General features: G+C 44.5%; 2 protein-coding genes across 2 annotated transcripts; both read right to left on the bottom strand.

The window, feature by feature from the left end:
• Nucleotides 1-426: 426 nt before the first annotated feature.
• On the bottom strand, nt 427-927 carry CCR75_006260 (uncharacterized protein; the record flags this gene model as incomplete). Its single annotated transcript, XM_067964330.1, has 1 exon — nt 427-927. One exon carries the CDS (start codon nt 925-927, stop codon nt 427-429), a length of 501 nt encoding a protein of 166 aa, XP_067819401.1.
• A 2062-nt stretch (nt 928-2989) lies between these two features.
• CCR75_006259 (uncharacterized protein) lies at nt 2990-5725 on the bottom strand (the record flags this gene model as incomplete). The annotated part of the gene is made up of 1 exon (XM_067964329.1): nt 2990-5725. One exon carries the CDS (start codon nt 5723-5725, stop codon nt 2990-2992), a length of 2736 nt encoding a protein of 911 aa, XP_067819439.1.
• Nucleotides 5726-19418: the final 13693 nt, after the last annotated feature.

Raw genomic sequence — 19418 nt, 5'->3', positions numbered from 1 at the left:
GGTTTGCTGCTCTATTTTTCGCTCGTTTTAGGACTCGCCAATCAACTGCGGGCGCTCTTGTCTTTTTTTCACCTGTTGAAAACTGTACGTTTAACATCGCCAAACCAAAACACGGTTTCTGATGTGCAGTCACTACTCTCATGTAGGTAATTAGGGTGTGTAAATATTGCAGTGCCCTAATTTAATTAAGGGGATGTGATGTACCAAAGGCCAAAAGGGCGATCTAAAGACGATTCTAAAGGAATAACTGTTGATTTTTGTATGCATTGAAAATATTTTAAATTACATTTTTATTCAAGACAGACGGGGAGGGACCAAAAGGGGTGTGTGGCGTAACCGGCTCCCTTCTTTATTACTCGGCTTATAGGTACTTCATCGAAATTCTAAGAAATTTACAACTGACTCAATCAAATCAAATTCAATGCGTTATTTCAAATAATCCGTATCATATTCCAAAGTTTCGACCTCGCCATTCGGGATTGGGAGGTGGTCCAGATCCACATCGTCGCTAATAGCCGACTCGTTACGAGGTTCTGGAGCCTCGGTTGTGACTGAACTAGTATCGATGCGTTCCTCCGTAATTGAAGAGGAATCTTCACCATGGCTGGGGACTGGACCATTGGTGAAGACTAGAGGGGCTGGACCATTAAGGCCGGTAATATCAATAGGAGCTGGACTTTTGGCAGATTGTGGACCACTAACAGCGGGCGTGCCGCTCAGATTGATCCTGAATTGGGCACATAATGGGTTAATAAGGGGACCACCGTAGACGTTGCACTCTGTATCCGGTTTAATTGCCACCACGTAATTTGTGTCTTCAACAATACGGTGCAAGCCTTTGCCAATCTGGGGTTTGTACACCCCCCAGATGCTACCAGATGAGACGTTTGTCTGTGCGATTGTGATTGTCTTGGTACTGGAATCCATCTAGAGGACGTTCGGTCGCAATGGTATTATCAACCATGTCACAGATCAGACATGCAGGCTGGCTTAAAGGTATTAAATTTGGATCTTGATCGCCTTTCAAACTGGCTTGTTTATCTTGCTTGTCAAACGATTTTTTAGAAAAACTACATCGTGGGGGCTGTCGAACAGCTGCTACAACGGATGTAAACTGAAGAGATATGGCATCTTCACACGAATACTTTCTTCTTATACGCTGAGCAATTAAACGGCTCTTTGTCTGCGAGGGTTGCATTAGAAAACTGAGCATGCCACACATCTAATTATGAAAAAATATTACCTTTAATCAAGTGTTTGCCGACAATGAAATGGGCACATTTCGGTTAATGAACCGTCGTTGTACATTTACTTTGTGGGTAAATTCTCTTCTGTTCTATTTAAAATATGTTATCATTTATTATGGGTAACATATGTGTGGCGCGCCAGATATAAATCTGGGGGCCGAAATCTATTTTAATTTAGCTAGGGTAAGTTTTTAGCTTTGAATTATTAAATAACGTTCAGTTCCCCTTTGAACTTTACGGCGTCAAGTGCCTTCGTAAGGCTTGCACATTGATCTGTGAAAGAAGGGAACATTTCTATTGTAACGGGGTGTATAGTTACATGAAATTAACACTTAAAGGTTGTTAATTAATATATTATCTAAAAGGTAATTAATACTTGCGGAATATTACTTTATAAAGTAATATTCAGAATTCTTATCCATAAATAGGTGTTAGAATTAATAAGGAAAAAATTTGTCCTATTTATTCCGCAGACTAATCAGCTGTAGGAGTAATATAAGAGAGAGTTTCAGATAAGATAGAGATAAGAATTCTATTACATGTTTAGTATTAGATTATAATTAAGTTAGCATTTACAAAGATAGAAAAAGAGACACTTAATTATATTAATACAGTTTTCATTTTACCCTCTTTAAGCTAGTTACCTTAAAGAGAAGTCTTCCTCTGCACGTACTAGTGTACGTCTCCTAACGTAAGGCACCACTCACAAATGAAGCAGCGTGAAGTGGACTTGTGCTGAAACAGTACAAGTCGTAGTGCCCCATTACAGCTTCAGAACAAGTCCAATACGCACTGCTTCAGTGCGAGTGTTGCCTCACGTCACTTCTAGTACACTGGTACGTGCAGAGGATGTGTAACGGGCTAAAGTTGCCCTAATGTTACACAGTCCCCGTTAGGTACATTATGTGTACTTAAGGGGATAATCAATTACTAAATAATAGTAATTAGACCCAACGCTCGGGTGTGGTGCACATTTGTGACCAACCCTTATGGATGTGATGCACATGGGTGCATTCCCTTTAGGAGGGATGACGCCCAGCATCATCCGTGATGACGGCTAGCGTCATCCGTTACGCGAGGTATCTATAAAGATACGCTCGCAATACATATTAAATGATATCGATAGAGATATCATTTTAATTGGTAAAAATAGGTATTTGTATTTAATTCTATTAAATATAAATCAGTCTGAAAATTACTACCTACTTGGTAAGTGCGCACGAGGAGACGGATTACCGCTCCCGTGACGACACTTTACCAGAGTTCTTAGTGTGTTGGGTGAGGTCGCTTGCGCGCCCACCACAACTACCTCACTGCACGCAAGAGAAGCAGGTTTAACCGCTTCCTCGCTGTGCTAGGGTGTGTGTCTAAGAAGAGCGAGGCCGCATTATGACGTGCCCGCCCACATAACATCGCCAAACCAAAACACGGTTTCTGATGTGCAGTCACTACTCTCATGTAGGTAATTAGGGTGTGTAAATATTGCAGTGCCCTAATTTAATTAAGGGGATGTGATGTACCAAAGGCCAAAAGGGCGATCTAAAGACGATTCTAAAGGAATAACTGTTGATTTTTGTATGCATTGAAAATATTTTAAATTACATTTTTATTCAAGACAGACGGGGAGGGACCAAAAGGGGTGTGTGGCGTAACCGGCTCCCTTCTTTATTACTCGGCTTATAGGTACTTCATCGAAATTCTAAGAAATTTACAACTGACTCAATCAAATCAAATTCAATGCGTTATTTCAAATAATCCGTATCATATTCCAAAGTTTCGACCTCGCCATTCGGGATTGGGAGGTGGTCCAGATCCACATCGTCGCTAATAGCCGACTCGTTACGAGGTTCTGGAGCCTCGGTTGTGACTGAACTAGTATCGATGCGTTCCTCCGTAATTGAAGAGGAATCTTCACCATGGCTGGGGACTGGACCATTGGTGAAGACTAGAGGGGCTGGACCATTAAGGCCGGTAATATCAATAGGAGCTGGACTTTTGGCAGATTGTGGACCACTAACAGCGGGCGTGCCGCTCAGATTGATCCTGAATTGGGCACATAATGGGTTAATAAGGGGACCACCGTAGACGTTGCACTCTGTATCCGGTTTAATTGCCACCACGTAATTTGTGTCTTCAACAATACGGTGCAAGCCTTTGCCAATCTGGGGTTTGTACACCCCCCAGTCTTCTTCTGACAAGGTAAACGTTACATCCATCGACTCCCCTGCATTTAATTCGATTTTTTCAAATTTTTTCAGCATTTTCACATTTGGGACGGAAATTTTGCGAATGGGTTGGATTAAAAACAGCATAACCGTCTCTTTCCCGGTACGGTCACCAACATTCGTGACAGTTACCGTCGCGGTCACGGTATCGTCGGCACCAGATACGATTGTACGATCGAGCGTGACAGCCGAGTAGTTCCACTGCGTGTAACTTAATCCCGCACCAAAGTCCCACTGCATAACACAGCTATCCGACGCGCATCGCGTCGTGATCAGGTGATTGTATGGAATCGCAATGTTCGCGGGGTCTTTCGGGTACGTGATTGGTAGTTTTCCACTAGGGTTGACGTCCCCGTAAAGAATTTCAACCAATGCTTGACCGCCAAGCTCACACGGTAACATTCCATTAATCACCGCCACACTGTTCTCGACAATGGACCCAAGAAGGCGCGGACGTCCGCCAAAGTAGACGGTAATTACTTTCGTGCCCGTGGCCGCAAGTGCTTCAACGTATCGCACTTGCCCCGCTGGCAACGCAAGATCATCAATATCCCCAGGTTTCTCCGTGTAATGCGTTTCCCCAATCACCACGACCGTAAACTCGTGCGCACTCGCGTGCTTTACAGCCGTTTCAAGATCTTTGTCCGAGACGCTTCCATTAATGAACATCCCGTTAAAGTACGTAAACGAGTCGTTACCACCCGCTTTTTCAAACCCTTGACGTACCGAGATACCATTTGGGAACATCTCGTTACCAGAATAGCCTTGCCACGCGAGGGACCAGCCACCGCATTGGTACCCGATATTATCCGCTGAAGGGCCCGTTAAAAATACGGATGCCTTCTTCTTTAAAGGAAGGGCACTGTCGTTGTTCATGAGTAAAACAATCGACTCGCGGGCCATTTCCAACGCAATCTCCCGGTCCTTTTCATTCCCAACCAACGACACATAGTCTGCTCCTGGCAATGGGTTTTCGTACAATCCCGTCTTGAGCTTGAGGGTAACGATTCGTACAACAGATTCACGCAAGCGAGCTTCTTTCTCGGGGTACGTTTCGAGCATCTTGAGTCCATGTTGAATAAAGTCCGTGTCTAACGGCACCATGTTCATATCGAGCGACGTGTGAAGCAACGACGCCTCGCTTGCTTTTTCACGCGAAGGCACGACGCGGTGATAGTCAAAGAGATTGTAGACCTCATTGTAGTCTGACACGACCATACCTTTAAAACCGAGGTCGTTCCGAAGAAGATCGGTTAATATCTTTGTGCTTGAAATCACGGGTTCACCATTAATTGAACTGTAACTCTCCATAACACTAAGAGCCCCGGCATCAATCGCCGCTTTAAATGACGGCACAAACCGATTGAGAAGCTCAAAGTCGCCCATGGTCACATCGTCCCGATCGTGTCCTGAAGATGTCTTAGCGTACCCGATAAAGTGCTTCAGACACGCGGATGATTGGTTGTAACTCTGAATCCCACGCACAATTGCCGCACCGAGGACGGAGGCTAAACGCGGGTCTTCCCCAAACGTCTCATACGTTCGCGCCCATAATTTCGAGTGGGAAATGTCTAAAATGGGTCCAAAAATTAAACTAATTCCCGCCGCTTCTGTGTCGCGAGCAGTAATTTGACCAATTTTGTAGACTAAATCAGGATTAAAACTGGCTCCATAGTTGATTTGCTGGGGCATCATCACGGCTCCTTCGACATAAATGGCACCATGAACCGAATCAATGCCAAAGATGATCGGATGGCCATTCGTCTCTTCCAATGTGATCTCTTGAATACGATTAATAAGCGCCCGGAATTCCGACGCATTGTAGCCATAGCGACCATTGATGCCTTGGTCCCAGTACGTGTTAAAGTACGACCCAACGTACTGCTTGGCATACTGACGGACTAAAGTCTCGTTGAGCTCCCGAGTTGTGGAATTCATGACCGTGCCGAGTGTGAGCTGACACATCTGGCCCAAGAGTTGAGCGGGAGTGAAGGTGTCGACCATAGCACGGGCTCGAGCTTCGAACGGGTCACCAACAACAACTCCCGAAAAAAGAGCTGCCGCAGAAGACACGGCAGCTAAATACGAAAGCATTGCTACAAAGGCTATTACAATCCAAGAAATGCGTGTTGAGAAGGGAGCAAATTGAAGAATGAGTTTTTGATTGAGACTGCGCCGAGACGCAAGAAGATCAGCGACCGTACGACGCTTGCGTGTGCTCTGCGGGAAACACGATTCGACGATTACGGTCATGTTGTAACGGGACTCGATGAAGAGGACTTTTTCTATCGGTTGCAAAGGTCCGTCACACCATTAGACATGAACGATGACACAAAGGGGTCGAATATCTGTGTCTTAACCGCCTCTCGAACTGACTTGTGAAACTATCTTAATCGCCTCTTTAGAGCTATTTCTTGTAAATGATAATGTGTGGCATTGTTTAACCAGCTGCTGGTTGTAAAATTGAAGAGATTGTGGCTTCAAAATATCGTACGATCTCGCTCTATTTATTAAGTAATATCTCTCATCTCATACTTTGATCAAACAGACGACCCTTTTCAAAACTAAACCGTACAAAACGAGCCATTTCAGGTAAGAAACGTCGATTCGACTGTCCGCCGACAATGTCGACTTGTTTTACAATTATTGAAAACGAAAAATCGTTACCGAAAAATTCCCGAAATAGCTGCCGGCATCTAAGATCCTTTATTTCTATTTCACTATTTCTCTCAAGATGAGGAATAAGGTATCTAAATTCTCATCTGATTAATTATCTTATCAGCTACATTTTATATCACCATTTCAAGATAGCTATTTAGATGAGAGAACAAGTGGCTTTTTTGCATCGAGATCGTTTAAACATCATCTACTTTTTATCCACCGTTTCTCAATCACACGATCTAGATTAGAACATTGCTATATATTCTCTCATCTCAATAGCTATCTCATCACTACATGAGAAAATAGGGACACCCCGTTCCATAAAATGCTATCTTATTATCTACTATCATATCTGCATTTCACAATCGCACGGTCTGGATTAGAAAAGAGCTATCTATTTTCTCAGCTAGACTGTGTGACTTGAAAATAGCTATCTAGACCGTGTCGTTTAAATAGCTATCTATTTTCGCATCTAATCTTTCTGATGAATAAATGAGCAATAATTATCATTAAGACCGTGGGATTGAGAAATTGTTAATCAAATATTAGATGGTAAAATGGCTGATCCGATGAGAAGAAATATAGCAAATCTCTCATCTAGACCGTGTGACTGAGAATTGGTGAAATAAAAAAGGTTGGATGTCCTGGATCATGCAGATGGGACAGGAGAATTCCCGGATCGGCAGTGGCAGGACCGCGACTTAATTAAAAAGACGTGACGATCACAGGACCGGCAGGGTTCTTAAAATACTTTTACAATTTAATCGATCGTCTATTGGTAACCAATTAAAAAATGGTACAGTAATTTCAAATTTTAGTATTACAAGAAAATCTGAAAAATTGATCAAACTATTTCTGGCTATTTAGATGAGTATTTAGCTTGCTATTTTCTCATCTATACCATGTGATTGAGAAATGGTGATGTAAAAGGTAACCGATAGGATAGCTATATAAGTGAATAATTACATTTCGGGGGGGGGTCGTTACATAAAATTAACACTTACAGGTTGTTAATTAATATATTATTTAAAAGGTGGAGAATATTTGGAGAACATTGCTTTTCATGGTAATATTCGGAAAGCTTATCCATTGGTAGATATTGGCCATATGTCTACTTGCTCCAGACAGATAAGACTTTATTACATGTTTTGTATCAGTATACAATGAATAAGTATGTAAACAGATAGAAACAGAAGAACTTAATTATATTAAATACAATTTACTTTTGAGCCACTTTAAAGCAAGTGTTTTGAAGGAAGTCTTCCTCTGCACGTACTAGTGTACGCGAAGTGACGTGAGGCAGTGCGAAGTATCTCTCATCACCTTGAAGTTAACAGTAACAAATGATTTGTCACTTAGAGCCCTAGTGCACAAGAATAACTTTATTCGTCGCCAGTAGCTAGAGGGTCGTAGGCTCAAATATGTTGAGCGCGACATCCCTCCAACGAGACTGACGGTGCGTATAGCGACAAGCGCATACACGTTGAAAGATTTACAGTACGATGGTGGTTTCATCGTACTTGATTTGGACGACAAATTTGATGTCACCTAAGGTTTACCCTGGCTCAGAAAGTTTTGAGCCAAGAATCACCTGGCAGCATCGATCCGCAAAGATAGATGCCTGCCACTTGTTCATCTGATGAACGTCTTGATGCGTCCCTAAGCGTGTGGTTGTACTACAAGTGGAAGCTATGGCCTCACTCGTTGTATGGTCGTTAGGACGACTGCACAAGATCACAGTGTAATTACTAATCACCCTGTGAAGTCAGCTGCCGGTGGATTGTGCGAATGCACAGGCAGCGCCGGAGGTCCACTACTCGAATAATTCGAGTGAATTGAGGCATGAATGTACGCCTCGCTGGCGACTTTCAAGGAATATACCGGTTGTCTTAAAGGGACATTACGATGACTATAGGTCAAAAATAGAGGCGACCGTTGAGGTCCCGACTGTGATAGCGTAATTACATTCGGAAGACGTTGAGGGAATACATCCCCACGTACCTGAGAAGAAATCTTATCAAATAGTTAATGCTGAAGTGACAAGACTTCCGCATCCCGAGGGATTAATTTCTAGGCAGCCTGTGGATAAATCTCAGGAATAAACCGAGACATTCAATGTCATGGTTAATGACGGATCAAGTGTAGGCGCTTATCATCTTGATCTGTATGCGCCTCCGAAGTTAACTTCGGAGATAACTCAATTACCACCCCAGAATCCAAACGGTTCTTGAGAGATCTACAAAGTGATAAAATCAAGCAGATCTGCGTACACATCACAGAGGACGAATACGGAACCGATATTCGGTCAGAGGTAAATTTTGCAGAGAACGAACGGATTCTCAGCATTTCATTGATAGACGAAAGTGTCCTTTGTGAAGACTCGGATTAAGAGATATAAACTCAATTTTGAGAGTCATCTACGATAAATCCTTTATACAAGGATTTGGTTGAATTCAGGGATATATTCCCTAAAGCAGTTGTATGCGAGTTCCCTAAAGATAAAGGCACTCGACATTAGATCGAGCTCAAATCGGGCTTAAAGTACTGTGTCATAAAGCAGTGGCCACTGTCTCGTGAACAAGTATTTGCGATCGATTAAATCTTTATCGATCGATACAAAGCGGGCCAAGTGAGGACTCAACCTCCCCACATAGCTCTCCAACCTTCTGTGTGCGAAAGGTCACAGGAGGGTGGCGAATAGTGCACGCGCATTCGATAAAATGAATGCTGCAACGGTACCGGCTCAGACGCCGATACCTAGAAAAGACGTAATCATAGATGGTTTGTCTAAGAGCACCATCTTTTTGACTATGGATCTGATGGATGGATTTTATCAGATCCTTATGCAGCGGGACATCCGGTACACAGCAGTAAGCACTCCCAGTAAGATGCTTTGGAAATGGCTAGTTATGTCACAGGGCCTTAGTAACACCCCTGCAACATTTAACGATGCGTAACGAATCTGTTGAGACCGGCGCGAAAATTTGCACCGAGTTATTTTGACGATGTATTCGTCCAGAGCCAGGCCATAGGCGGAAAGACGGACGTGGAAGTTCATAAAACTCACGTTTTTTAGGTTCTTATTCTTATGCGAAAGCATAAGTTGTACGTAAATCTCACGAAGTGTATATTCGTTGAAAGCAACATATTACTTCTTATGTGCATCGTCGTAAAACACGGCGTACGCCCTGATCCCGAAAAAATCAAGGCAGTCACTTGACTGGCCAGTTCCAGTCGATGACAAGGGACTTAGAAAGTTCCTTGGGCTAGCGGCGTACTTACACAAGCACTCACGCAATTAAGCCGTAATGACAGTTCATCTCTCTCGTCTCTTGAAAAAAGACTAGAAATGGTTATGGAACACTGATTGTCAGCGTTCCTTTGAAGGTATCAAGCAAAGCTTGATGCAATCGTCTTTATTAGCGATTGCAGATCAAAACAGACCATTCCATGTGGTCTGTGACGCCAGCGATTTTGCAATCGGCTGTGCGTTAATATAATACGAAACAGACGGCGTGGAGCGCGTCGTCTGTTACCAATCGCGTCAGCTGCAACCTGCTGAACGCAATTACCAGCTGGATGCAAATACCCAGTGCATGACAAGGAACTCATTGCCATGAAATATGCACTGGCTAACAGTTTTTTTGGGTGTATCGTCTCGGAGATAGACCGCTCATCGTATATATAGACCATGCGTCATTACGCACGTGTGACTCAACGACCCACACCATTCTTTGCGAGAATGGCGAGGTGGCTATCCTTTTTCGCGGAGTATAATTTCTCTGTGGAATATAAACCACGACGACTTAATGTCGTCGCTGATGCGTTATCATGCCGACCCGGTTTCGAGCCGGCTGCGCATTACAACAGTGAAAATAATCTCACTGTTGCAGCACTCATTTCAAGTGTTCCGTCATCAACTTTGTATGATGACAAAAAGAAATCCTACGCAGATGATAAGGACTTTCTATGCTTGATGGATCAGTTAATGAATCCATCCAATAAATCTATTGAAGATTTACCAGCTTTATACCGATCGTCATCCGATCGATACACAACATGCAACGGCTTACTGAACTACACAGCCGTTGCCGGCGACAATCCGCGTGTCGTCATCCCAACTTTCAATGATTTGCGCTTGCGTATCATGTATGAGTGTCACGATGCACAACAAAGTGGGCATCGTGGACGTAAGAGAACTTACCTCACAGTAAGTCGCGACTTTTACCGGCCCTACGAGTATCAGCTCGTGCGCAAGTACATTCGTGCTTGCGAGGGATGTCAACGTGTGAAGCCTAGCCCTTTACCCGTGCACCTCTCCAACCTCTACCAGTTCTGGCAGAATGTTGGCAGTCCGTATCTATGGACTTCGTCTTTGGATTTCTTCAAGACGATCACAAAAACAATGGAGTCCTTGTTTTTTTATAAACAGATTCACCAAGATGGTACATCTTGATGCAGTACCAGAGTCAATCACGGCTCCGGGCTGTGCCTGTGTCTTTATCGAAACGATATTCAAACTCCACAATTTGCCCCGTGAATTGGTCTCAGATAGAGATCCACTGTTCACGGCTGAGGTTTGACAATCCGTGTTCCGAGAGATCGGAACACGGCTAACTATGTCAACTTCTGATCATTCACAGACAGAAGGTCAGACGGAACGTGCACAACGCGTCCTCGAAGAGATACCTCGAGATTACGACCAATCGTATCCGAATTGGAGCGAGATTTTACTAGTGGTCGTATGCGCATCAAAAATTCGGTGCATACGTCTGCAACGCATTCAACGTTCTTCCTGAATGGCTGACAACACCCACGCATACCCACTCAATTAGAGGGATCCTCTACTTTCAGGAGGGTGGGCTCGCAAGAGCAAAACCAACTCTGGCTCATGCTCACCACGCTTCGAAGTCAACAACGACGCGAATGATGTCGAAGTCGAAGCAATCGACATCGAAGATGAGAAAGATTTCATGGCAGTACGCACAAAGCGAACTGGAAAAGACAAAACAAATGAGTCAGCAGAGAAATTTCTGCTGGCTCGAGAATCAGTAATCCGTTTCGTACAGGATTCTGTTGCTAACGCAGTGGACCGTCAGAAATGGAACGCAGACAATATGGAAGCGCAAACGTTCTTTCAATTAAAATTGATGGTATAGTGCAACTCTCCACAGTAAACCTACCTAAGCGCGTAATCACTAGTGTGGGTAGCAGTAAACTACTACCCAAGTTCATTGGGCCTTTCCATGTACTGCATCGCAGAGGCAATCCGTACACAGTAGAATTGCCACGTAGGATCCGAACACATCCTACGTTTTACGTTGGTCGGCTCCGCCCGTGCCATCAGTACGCGGTTTTTTTCGAGGACGGATCTGACTACCCTTTTCAAGAATCCCTAAAAGATTCTTGTAGTCACGAACCAGATTCTCATGCTGATACTAGAGATTCTCATGTCGGGTCTGAAAACCCTCGAAACCGCGACGAGCTGACGACAGCTCATCCCGAAGAGCGTGATACTTCTGTTCGTACTTTAGCATGGAGTACGCATTCTTCGAACAGGTTTCCAACCGTTCGATATAGTGAGCCTGCATTGTCTGCTATAATGAGTGCCGCTTACCGCGCTCGTGTTCAAGACCCTCCTCCAATACATGGAGGTAGCGTTCGAGTTCATTGAGCTTCGAATCTAGATCCGACACTCGGGCCGGATCTAATTTCCACTTCTCCGCCTGGATTCCCACGGTGGTCAACCTTTCCTTGTAGAACGTATTCTAAACCACCGTGATGTGAAAAGCGAACGCGTTATCGTGTTCGCTGGCGCGATTATCCACCTTCGCATGACAGCTGGGAGCCTCGTTCCGAGCTGGTTGTTGACGTTGAGGGCCTTGTCCGTCAATATGACGAGACCCATCGGATGGATCAAAAGGTTCATCGGAGAGCACGCGCCTCTGGCGCTTGTGAATTGATTGCAAAAAAAAACAAATCGCATCGCGCATCTCGATAGAGATGCGAGCCCTCCCCCAAGGCGAAGAAAGGTGATAGACATCCCCTTTCACTCGCTTCGTATTGTCAACACAACACGGACAAGAATCACTTCAAGTGAGGCATGGAAGTCCTGCCTCACGAGACAACCGCTGCAGTTTAAATCTTGCACCGATTGGAGCTCGTCTTTCGAGATTAAAGCAAAACGCGTAACGTCTTGAAAGCCAAGCTTCGCGTCCAATGTCTTTGCAATTGCGAATAAACGCGTTCCAGGCTTGCATTATCGAGCAAAATCTCGCTTGTTGTTGCCACTATACCAACGATGCTTAAGAAAAGCATCGAGATAAAAATCTTCCTCAATGCGAAAGTTCTTCGCGCTGGGATCAAGGTCATGTAGCTTTGTCGCAATAAATAAAGATTTTCATTGTGAGGAGTAGTCTCTCCAGACAAGGTACTGAGTAGCTGTTCGGGCAGAAGCCACGGCTTTTTCTCAGTGGAAAGACGAGACGTTTTATTGTCTGCGCTTCTCTGAGTGGTACCCACTGGAGCAGGAATACCACAAATTGTTTTATTACGATGGCTTACGCCATCGTCATCACCACGCACAGAAATAAGTGCGGCAACGGCACGGGAGACGGTGCTGGCGATGAGATATCATCATCATCGTCTGAGCCAAGTCTGCCATAGCGAACTCAGTTAGCACGTCCGCCCGATTGAGCCCCCTCATTCGAAGGCTCATAGTCAGCCGCCTAACGACGATCAGGCGACTGTTCTTCTCTCCCCGGGTGGGCCATTTCGTCCGACTCGCATTCAAAGTCGACCTCCAAAGAGGGTCGCACTCACGTGGTGACTCACCACGTGCACCCGCAACATTATATGTTGCGGGAGAAGATGATATTATGGCAGACGAAACGTCTGCTACAAGAGACAATAATGCGTCGCCCGCGGCTTCATGTAAAGCAGTCGAAGGCGCCACACTAGTCGCATACCGCATGGACTTGTTAACTATGCGATAGAATTGAAAATTGTAGTTCTGACCAATCAACATCTTTTTTTTCAATTTAGTGGTTTGTATAGTGACCAGTCTATTCAATGACAGTCAGAGTGATTGTCGTTTAACGGAGGGGTGATGTAACGCGGTGTATCGTTACATGAAATTAAGACTAAAAGGTTTTTAATTGATACATTATCTAAAAAGCGGATAATATTTGGAGAGTATTACTTTACATAGTAATATTCGGAAAGCTTATCCATTGGTAGACATAGGCCATTATATCTACTTGCTCCGCGAACCAGTAAGCACTGGACGCACGCAAAGAGAGAGACAGATAAGACTTAATTACATGTTTTGAATAAGTATTAATTTGAGTTAGTATTAAAAAGATAGATACAGAAGCACTTAATTGTATTAAATACAGTTACTTATAAGCCTCTTTAAAGCAAGTGTTTTTAGAGAGAGTCTTCCTCTGCACGTGCTAGTGTACGTGAAGTGACGCGAGTCATCACTCGCACTGAAGCAGTGCGAAGTGGACTTGTACTGCCCCGTGACACGTTACATAAATATTATTTTCTATAACAGGACATAAGCAAAGAGGTACAAAATTATCATCTTTAAGAAATTTTGACTTAAACAGTTCTAATAATACCAAATTTGGTATTTGATGCAATAAGACATTAGCTCTATTGATTGGTTGATTAAAGTCTGAATCACCCCGCCAATCGTTTTAACACACGACTGTGCGGTGCGCAAGGAGGCTTCACACTTTGTTAGATATCAACATAATAAGTTCAGTAGTCGATAGAAGATCGTTACGTAGGAAACTAACTTTTTAATGCAGTTTTACTTTTCCCTAATTCTAATCCTTGAATTACCTTTGGTAGCTTAAAACCCTTAGCTACCTAGACGTCTTTCTCTGTACCCCCGTGTACGTAAAGTTTGAGGCATTTAAACTTCACTGTAATCAGTGTAAGGTTTAGTAGTAATGATCAATAAGAGTGAAAAGGTGCCCCGTTATACTTGGTAGCCCTTCGTAGTCAGTGTAACGGCCCTCGCATGTTCCATCCAACATGGACATGTTCGATGAAGAAGGAGGAGCTTTCAAGTCCATCAAGAAGGTTATCAAGCCACGCGTGAAGGCGTTCCCCGTTTGAGTGACCTTGAATAGAGAGCGATCGAACGAATGAGTTCGGTCGAAGGCGGGCCAGCCATTGGCGCTATGCTGTTCACTCTGGGCAGAGATGAATAGCATGCGGCCATAGCTGAGTTCGAGTTCATTTTACACGAACTCGATGCGGCTCAAGAGAAAGTAACTTTGCTTCACCAGCAAGGCTCTCAGCAAACAGAGGTGTTGAGAGAACAGGGTGCTCAACAGATGGAACTGTTGAGACACCAGCATTTACATGCTGCTATTCGGCCGACGTTTCCGCGTCGACCCGAAAGCTATAAGATCGAAATCTTTAAGATAAGGCAGTCGAGGGCGCCTCCTTTTTGAGATGGTTCGCCGAGTTAGACGATGCCATTGAAGCTTGTCGTATCAGTGAATGATGCGACGAAAGTGAAATTTGGTATGTATAACTTAGCCAGACGTGCCAACCTCAGGCCTTGGGGCTATAACTTCACGACCCATTAGTTTTTGGTCCGTATGAGGTCTTTAAGACCCGGCTCAGAGAAACGTTTGAGCCCGTGCCGAATTCAGGGCTCGAGCCGAGCTCCTGGATTTGAATCAGGGCAAACGTGACATTCACGCTGATGTCCAACATTCATGATATCTGGTCAGTTGTATCGTAAGTCATACAATTGATAAACAAACGAAGGTAACTGGGTTTATCAATGGTCTTGCAGACGGCCCTGTTAAGACCCACCTCTTCCGGCTAGATATAGAGTCGCTACACCAAGTGATCCCTATAGCGGAACAAGAGGACTTAAGTCTAAAACTGGCTTTTGTCCACTCTGGTGCTTATCGTCCGCCAAGACGACAAGAAAATGGAGGTCCAGAACTTACTTATCTCTCGTATGTAGAGAGCGAGAAACCTCGCTCTTCAAGCTACAAACGATTACAGAAATGTAATCGTTGTCGAGAAATGGGCCACTACGCATAAAAGTGTGGTGCTTCCAGTGCATAAAAGCACTGAGCGAAAGACAGACCTCTTTCTAGAAATAGCTGAGGACGCGGGTCCAACGCTGTTGCGAAAGCGCAACGGCGAGGCGGAATGCCAAAAAACGGTCGAGGTCTGTAGGTGCGGAGCGTTCTACTGATCTAGCAACGTCAAAAGAATTTACAGGTCTTTTGACGATCGTTGCTCCTCACACACAAACATTGTGTATAACTACCCCAGGGGATGAGGTTAATCTCATCAAAATGAAAGTGTCAAATGAGTCGCCACTTTAGTCCCTGGTCGATTGTTGGGCGTCATATAGCTTTATTAGACGCCAATCGCTAAAAGATCGCAGGCCTAAATTTATTGAGATTGATATACCTCTTTCGGGGATGGCAGTGCGGCTTGCAACAGGTGCATCTGTAACAGTTAAGAAACGTGTTGTTGGTATCCAATGCACGTTAAAGTACGTTGTTGATTTCATCGTACTAGATTTGAATGATAAATTTGATGTCATCGTTGGATTACATGGCTCAGAAAGTTCGAGCCATGCATGTTTTGGCAGCATCAAGCCATGACGATGCCTGTCTCTTGTTCATCAGATGGTCAACTGATGAATGTTTTGGAGCGTCCATAAGCGTGTGAATGTCCTACGAGTGAGTGCGATGGTCTCACTTGTGGTTCGGTTGTAAGCATGACTGCTCGAGATTTTAGTGTGAATGCTCAACACACTGTGGAATTGGAATCCGACGGCTGTGCGCAAGCACAGGCAGCGTCGAAGGTCCATTACTGAGACGTGTACATAGTAATAGAAGGCTGTTTACAAGCACAGGCATCGTCGAAATTCGATCACTTGAATAAGTTGAGTGGTACGAAACAAGGATGCTTGCTTAAAGAGCAACATCCAAGAAAGTTAAAACGCCAGTCTACAAGAGACAGTGCGAAAGTCCTTGATGGACTGGAGAGTCGATCGTATAGGATCTCGCTGTGATAGCGCCACCACATCTAGAGGCAGTGGGAAGGATAGTCCCCAAATAATTTCTGTAGGAATAAGTCCCCGGAAACCTGTGGTCAGAGGCTCCCAGGTATCTTTGGAAATAAACTCCAAAGAAGAAACTGAGCCTATCATTGTCTAAGTAAACAATGAATCAAGTGTAGGTGCTTATTCACTTAATATATTAGCGCCTTCGAAGTTAAATTCGGAGATAACACAATTGCCAACGCTAGAACCGAAACGGTTCTTGCTTGATCTGCTTAGTGGCAAAGTCAAGCAGATCTGCGTACTTGTCACAGATGACAAGTACGTGGCCGATTTTAGGTCTGCGTCGGCAAAAATAGTAATTCTTAGAACGAACGGGTTCTCAGCAGCTCATCGATGGCCGAAAGTGTCCTCTGTGAGAAGACTCGAATGGAAAATTTTACGTCCCAATCCTGGAAGTCTTTGATGACAAACCCTATATATAAAGATTTGTTAGAATTTGAGGATATCTTCCCTGAATCAGTACCGTGCGAGTTACCTAAGGATAAAGGCACTCGACACGAAATCGACCTAATCCCAGGTTCGAAATACTGTGTCATGAAGCAATGGCTATTGCCTCGTGAGCAAGTAATAGCGATCGACAAATTCTTTGGCGAACGCTTAACAGCAGGCCATGTGAGGGAATTAACTCCCCTAATAGCTCTTCGATCTTTTGTGTGCGTAAAGCAACAGGAGAATGGCGGATAGTGCATACATTCAATAAAGTGAACGCTGCAACTGTACGGGCTCAAACGCCGTTACGAAAAGACGTAATCATTGATGGTATGTCAAAGAGTACTATCTTTTCGTCAATGGATCTAATGGATCAATTCTATCAGATCCTTATGCGTGAGCAAGATATTTTGTTTACAGCAATAAGCACCCCAAGCGGTATGCTGTGGGAGTGGCTAGTCATGCCACGGGGACTTAGTGATGCCCCTGCGATATCTAATAAATGTGTAACCAATCTGTTGAGATCTGTGCGGGATTCTGCACCGATTGATGACATCTTCGTTGATAAAAGACCATGGACGGGAAGTCGAATGTTGAAGTACATCGTACCCACATACGAAAAATTCTTACACTTATGCGTAAGAACAAGCTGTATGCAAATCTCACAAGTACTCACGCAATTAAGCCGAAATTAGAGCACATCTTTCTTCTTTGTTGAAGGAAAATGCAAAGTGGGCATGGAACGCTGATTGTCAGCGATCCTTCGAGGGTGTCGAGCAAAGCTTGATGCAAGCGCCAATCCTGGCGATTGCGGACCAAGAACGACCATTTCATGTGGTCTGTGACACCAGCGATTTTGCAATCGGCTGTGCGTTAATGGATATGACACAGACGGCGAAGAGCGCATCGTCTGTTATCAATCGCGTCAGCTTCAACCGGCTGAACACAACTATCCAGTGCATGACAAGGAACTCCTTGCCATGAAATATACACTGGCTAAATTAAGTATCTATCTCTTTGGAGGTAGACCGTTCATTGTATACACGGACCATGCGTCTTTAAACACAGCCGTAAACAGTCTACACCTCTCGCAAAGAATGGCGAGGTGCTTGTCTATCTTCGCAGACTATAACTTCTCCGCGGAGTATAAACCAGTACGACTTAACGTCGTCGTTGAAGCCGGCATAAGGCCACTGTTGCAACAATAAGTGTTCCGTCGTCAGAATTACTTGACGATGCTAGAAGAGCATATCAATAAGATAAGACTCTTAAGGATTGCTGGCGACACACGTCCTGTCGTCATTTCCACCCATAATGATTTGCGTTTACGCATCATGTATGAGTACCACGATGCACTAATAAGTGGTCACCGTGGGCGTGAGAAGACTTATCTCACGATAAGTCGTGACATCTACTGGCCACGCCCGTATGAGTTCGTCCGCAAGTACATACGTGCTTGCGAAGTTTGTCAACGGATAAAGCCCAGGGATCATTCCGTGTTCCGTTACAACCTCTGCCTGTTATGGCAGAGTGCTAGCAGTCCGTTTCTATAGACTTCGTCCAAACAAGGATTCCATTGTTTTTGTGGTCGTCTTCGGGAAATTCGAAGACGAAGTCCATAGATACGGACTGCCAACACTCTGTCGGAAGTGGTAGAGGTTGAAGAGGTGCACGGGATGAAGGGCTAGGCTTCACACGTTGACATACTCCGCTAGCACGAATGTACTTGCGCACGAACTGATACTGGCGGTGCTAGTAAAAGTCGCGACTTACGGTGAGGTAAGTTCTCTCACGCCCACGATGTCCACTTGTTCGAGCATCGTGAACTCATACATGATGCGCAACCGCAAATCATTGTGAGTTAAGACGACGACACGTGGGGTGTCGCCGGGAACGGCTGTGTAATACAGTAAGCCGGTACGTGTTGTGTATCGATCGGATGACGATCGATATAAAGCCGGTAGATCTTTAAAAGATTTATCGGATGGATTTATTAAGTGATCCATCAAACTTAGAAGGTCCTTATCTTCTTTGTAGGCTTTCGTTATGTCATCAACGAAGGTTGATGATGGAATACTCGTAGTGAGTGTTGCAACAGTAAGATCACTTTCACTGTTGGGCTGCACAGCTGACTCGAAATCGGGTCGGCGTGATAACGCATCAGCGACGACATTAAGTCGTCCTGGTTTATATTTGACAAAGAAATTATACTCCACGAAGAAGGATAGCCACCTCACCATTCTTTGCGAGAGGTGTGGGCTATTGACGGCCGTGCGTAATGACGCATGGTCCGTATATACGATGAACGGTCTATCTCCTAGGAGGTGGACCCTAAATTTAGCCAATGCATATTTCATGGCAAGGAGTTCCTTGTCATGCACTGGCTAATTGCGTTCAGCTGGTTGCAGTTGACGCGATTGGTAACAGACGACGCGCTCCACGCCGTCTGTATCGTGTTGTATTAACGCACAGCCGGTTGCGAAATCGCTGGCGTCACAGACCACATGAAATGGTTTGTCTTGATCAGCAATCGCAAAGATGGGCGATTGCATCAAGCTTTGCTATACCTCCAAAGGAACGCTGACAATCAGCGTTCCATAACCATTTCTAGTCTTTTTTCAAGAGACGAGAGAGATGAACTGTCATCTCTGCATAATTGCGAGAGTACTTGTGCAAGTACGCCGCTAAACCAAGGAACTTTCTAAGTCCCTTGACATCGACTGGAACTGGCCAGTCGGT

This window comes from Bremia lactucae, linkage group LG16 (assembly GCF_004359215.1).
Source record: "Bremia lactucae strain SF5 linkage group LG16, whole genome shotgun sequence".
Lineage (NCBI taxonomy): Eukaryota > Oomycota > Peronosporomycetes > Peronosporales > Peronosporaceae > Bremia > Bremia lactucae.
Note: the sequence above shows the minus strand (reverse complement) of the source record. Positions and strands in the feature narration are given on the sequence as shown.